Source organism: Haemaphysalis longicornis, unplaced genomic scaffold (assembly GCF_048455015.1).
Source record: "Haemaphysalis longicornis isolate Haplotype H1 unplaced genomic scaffold, Haemaphysalis longicornis Haplotype H1 scaffold_4, whole genome shotgun sequence".
Lineage (NCBI taxonomy): Eukaryota > Metazoa > Arthropoda > Arachnida > Ixodida > Ixodidae > Haemaphysalis > Haemaphysalis longicornis.
Genome location: NW_027526361.1, coordinates 97,802,391 through 97,807,005, shown reverse-complemented (window position 1 = coordinate 97,807,005; position 4,615 = coordinate 97,802,391). Strand labels below are relative to the sequence as shown.

The 4,615-nt window shown below is 48.8% G+C and overlaps 1 protein-coding gene across 1 annotated transcript; it reads left to right on the top strand.

Moving 5' to 3' along the window:
* The first annotated feature begins 2,189 nt into the window (after nucleotides 1-2,189).
* LOC144180455 (adult-specific rigid cuticular protein 15.7-like) lies at nucleotides 2,190-3,970 on the top strand. The gene is made up of 3 exons (XM_077708795.1): nucleotides 2,190-2,453; nucleotides 2,852-3,285; nucleotides 3,811-3,970. Exons 1-2 carry the CDS (start codon nucleotides 2,358-2,360, stop codon nucleotides 3,215-3,217), a joined length of 462 nt encoding a protein of 153 aa, XP_077564921.1. The 5' UTR covers nucleotides 2,190-2,357; the 3' UTR covers nucleotides 3,218-3,285; nucleotides 3,811-3,970.
* Nucleotides 3,971-4,615: the final 645 nt, after the last annotated feature.

Sequence of the window (4,615 nt, the reverse complement as noted above, 5' to 3'; positions counted from 1 at the left end):
TAGGGACAGAGATAACGTGATTACGGGTAACGCATGGCAGACGAACATTGCGAAGCAAATCGATGAACACACAAGTGATACCACAGTAAAACAATGAACTCGCATAATACATGAACCCCAACGCTCCATTTGTACCGTGGGATCTAATATGTATCCAGAAAAAGCAAGGCAATGTTACGCAGGTTGTTGCAATATTGAATCATTGTTGCAACGTTAGTCACAATGCACGTGAATGCTCGTATGTCGAACCACGAGTGGAAATAGGTGCTTGCATTTCGTAAGTGCAGTTATGGCGCCATCTCTTGTTATCTATCTAACCGCACGCAGGTGTCCTTTCGGAGTCATCATTGGGAAATAGTTGTATAAAGCCCGAGTAGGTGGAAATACATACTTGGATAAAACCAGCGCGACCTCAGACGAATACGAAGGAAGTGCAACACAAGGGCAGCCGCTGGTCTAACAACTAAATTTTAATATCAGAAAGGGTGAATATAAATACTGAACACAAACAATAAAGTAATAAAAAGACAGTGCGCATGGTCGAAACAAGTTTGCAAAGGTCACGGTGATACCACAAGTAGATATACACATGTTACAGTCAAAGCACACGCAGATATGCAATCTCTTTAGGATGGAGACACACGCTTGTTATGTGGAAAGCTATGTGGAATGCCTCCATGATTTCGCGGGTTGTTTGATTACGGTGCCTAATAAAACATAGGACATAAATACATAGGACACATTGTAAACGTAAGAGTGAACGAAAAAAAAAGTTCAGTGCCCGTCATAAAATATTACGCAGACAAAAATTGGCCTGTTACAACTCAGACAGTGGTGTGCCATTATCAATTGTGGCACCAGAGGCCGGGATAGCCCATTGGGTAGAGCATTAGGACTTAAGGTAACGCTCCTGGGTTCGAGCCCCCGTTCGGGTGGTGCCAGGATGCTAATTTTTCTATTACCTACAACCGGCTGGTCGGCCCAGAGAACTCGAGGCTCCGTTTCTGATTGAGCGCTGGTTGATCGAAGTCAACCGAGGCCGTCACTCAAGTGGCACATACTCTTTTCATTCTTTTTTATTTCTTCCAGTGCGTGCGTGCCCGACATAGGCTTCGGCCGAGAGTCATGACGCATAAAGCGCCGTACAAAGGGCAGCATTCCTAGAGAATTGCCCCTGCGGGCCGACTACTGCAAAACTGGCCCTTCGGAAGCAGAGAAAGAAATAAATAAGCTGGCAGAGAAAAAAAAAGCGATAGGGGCGTTTTTCCAGAACACGTTGTCCGGTGCGCCGGGCTGTATATAAGCCCGCCCTCCGCTGAAACCCATCAGTACCGACAGGCACTCTCCTCTGGAAGCATGTTCGCTCGGGTAAGCGTGCCACCACATAGCGGATGTCGTCCACGCCAGCGCCGCTCGCTACGCCCGGTTGCGTAACGCTCTCGGAAACGATTCGGTCTCTTTGGTCACTTTTCTTGCCTTCTACCCCTTGACAAGGGTGCACGCATTCAATGTGTCATCAGGCTTTGCTGTGCCCATTGCGGGTGCGTGAGGAAGTGACGTCATGAGCTACATCGCGATTTATCTGAACGATGCTACCGTTTGAATGCAACTACATAGCGCTGGCTGGCCAGCGCTTCTAGAATTGCAAGCCTCTGCCATCACGAGCTCTGCATAGCGAGCTGTGTTTCTCCAAATTTCGCATTACTAATTCTTACAAACTGCGTCAAATAGCTCCCTCCATTAGGTTGTGACCTTTGAAATATGTTATCGACACTGTACAGTTAAGTGCCACTCCACTGAGTGCCACTGCTCTAAGCGACAATCCACTAATGGTCACGCAATAAGGAGCGGTCTAAATATACAAACTACATATCCCTTTATAAATAGAACAACTGGTTAGCAAGCATACTGGCAACGGCCCTACCAGTAAGCCGTAGAGATTGATTTACGACATTTAAAATAAGAAGTCAACTAGGTTCTGTCTATAACACCCGCCTGGCTTAAATTGTGCGACACTGGTATTTTGGATGTCCCGCTAATCGAATTTCAGTGCATCTGCAGTTTAGTTTAGAGGGACTCATTCTTGCTTTCAAGCAGTTGAGTGAGGAGCTTATAGCTATGTCGAACGATTGGTTCGCAGAGACAATTCGCAGTTTTCGCTACTTGACGAAGCACCTTGTTTCCTCGCATGCGTCTGAAAACTTTCGGGCCTACACAGCACTTGCCACCCTTTCATTGGTGGTTGCTGCGTGACTGCAGACTCTCTCAGAATCCGACAAAAAAAACTTGAGTTTTTTTGTTGTGTTTTGAGTTCGTCATTCTTGCTGATTTGCGCCGATTTTCGTTTTTTCCAGTTGATGGTGGTGCTGGCCCTAGCGGCGGTGGCTATTGCGGGAGGCTACGGTGGCTACGGACACCATGGGGGTTCCAGCCAGACTTACAGGAAACAAAACGTTCGTGACTTCTCTCTAACGTAGTAACACTTGCATCAATGTAATCTGCCGACGTTGAGTGGGCGTCTGGATGCGAAGCGGCTCTGCATAGCAACTCGGTTAATGTATAACGCGCGTAAGCCTCGTCCGTAAAGCGTAACCCTAACAGCTGCAAGTTGGTGTAAGTAGATCCGAATCGAATTTCTGGCTTCTAGCGCTTGGGAAGAACTATGTATTTTCTTCCATCAATGTAAAGTGTTCTGTTTTTGTGAATAGAAGGCCTCAACGTATGTTTCTCAGTTCTGCATAGAACCCGTTAAGGTGTTTTGAGCAGCCGCGCCTCAGAAACTTCCCGACCAGTGTTCGGTAAGTTGCAATGCACGTAGCTTTTACATTGCATTGCACTGCCTGCCCTTCAGGACCACGGCCACTACCGCTTCGGCTACGACATCGTCAACGGCTACGGCGCCGTCAACGGCCGCCACGAGTCAGGCTCGGCGTACGGCCCCGTGCACGGCTCCTACTACCTGGGCGACATCGACGGCCGACACAGGCAGGTGCACTACGTGGCCGACAAGCTCGGCTTCCGCGCAGTCGTCAAGACCAACGAACCGGGCACCAAGAGCAGCCTGCCTGCGGCCGCACCCTACCACTCAGCGCACGGCAAGAGTGTGCCCGCGTACGGCCACGGCGGATACGGCGGATACGGCGGACACGGTGGATACGGAGGATATGGAGGATACGGTGGATATGGAGGTTATGGAGGTCGTGGCTTCTACGGTTAGGCCATCGTTGCTTTTCTAAGCTCTTGTGTTTGACGTTGCTTGGAGCCGTCTCGTCTGCTGTCCGTGTCGTGAGTACAAATTGTTGCCCATTTTCCCGTGTGCGCGTTTCGTGTGATTTCTGGGTTCACTGGGGAAGAGCAGGTTTGATAACGAAACGTTGAGGTCCCCTTAGTGTAGTTGTCGAACTGAGTCATCACCGGGATCACTGACGGGGTGCTCAACAATTAACAAAAAAATGTACACTAAGAGGGAATAAGATATGAAAATGCAGACATAAGTTTCTCTAACAGCCGTAAAGATGGCTACGTTTTGATTACTTCGTCAAATTTGCGGTTAGACGGAAGAGTAACTCACAAATAACACACGGGTTAACACATGTACATACGGATTACTTGTCGTAGCGTGATGAGGTAAAATTCCTCCTGCAACATCGTTCCGATTAATGATCACAGATTTCGATTATCTGCGCAGTTGGGGTAGTTGGTGCAATCATTTGGCTGCCCTGAGTTTTTCAAACTTCATGTACTTGTTGATTGGCTCTGATGTTCTGCGGTGACGCTGTTTGACCTAACCTTTTGCCCCTTACATTTCAGCCCTCCTCCTGCAATTTTCAGCATTTTCCTAGAAAGGAACAGTCTGCCTATACTCAAAACAGCAGCAATCAGCGAAAAACCTTCAGTGCGGATGCCCTTGCCAAGACGATGAGCGACCTCACGACAGCCCACTTGCTTCCCTCTAGTTCCTCTGCCTGTATTCCTGTGACGTCGTGAACGTGAACTGTTCCTGTATACGCTTGATGTGTGTAAATGATGTAAATATATGTACAATGTTCTCAGGAACTGTTTGTTGTGGCCTCATGTTCTCAAGCTTGTTACGGCTGGTGTCAGCCGCTCCAGACTCTGCGTGACAAAGCTGGACATGATTACTTCTGCCCGTACTCTAATGGTACGAAAATAAGAACTCGATTTGTTCCTTAATGCGTATTTATAGGTTGGGTACCACTTGACACGGTAGTTCTTGTTCTCCGAGCGAAAACATTTTCCCTCCGAGAAAGTTTTTTTCGCGCGGTGGAGGTGTTCGAAATATCCTCGAACACTACCACCTCGAACTCCGCATCTTACCCTCGCCCCACAGTTGACTAAGGAAGAAGCCGCCACCTACGCCGCCTTCAAACGAAAACATACCCGCACGTCACCCTCCTCCACGCCATCCACCCCACCTCCTACTCCGCCACATGCAAGTCCTGTCCCCAACCCTCCACACTCTACCATATCATTTGGGCGTGCTCCTACACACCATCCCTCCTCCTTATACCCTTCCCCAACCATGAGCAGTGCGAAGGCATGCTAGGCAGCCCGGACCCCGGCTATCAGCTTCGGCTGGTTGAAATGGCCCGCC

Bases quoted from the DNA above. Each gene is read 5' to 3' on its own strand.
- LOC144180455 (XM_077708795.1), top strand. From the start codon at position 2,358: ATGGTGGTGCTGGCCCTAGCGGCGGTGGCTATTGCGGGAGGCTACGGT. The intron at 2,454-2,851 runs GTTCGTGACTTC...CCTGCCCTTCAG, and splicing joins AGACTTACAGGAAACAAAAC to GACCACGGCCACTACCGCTT.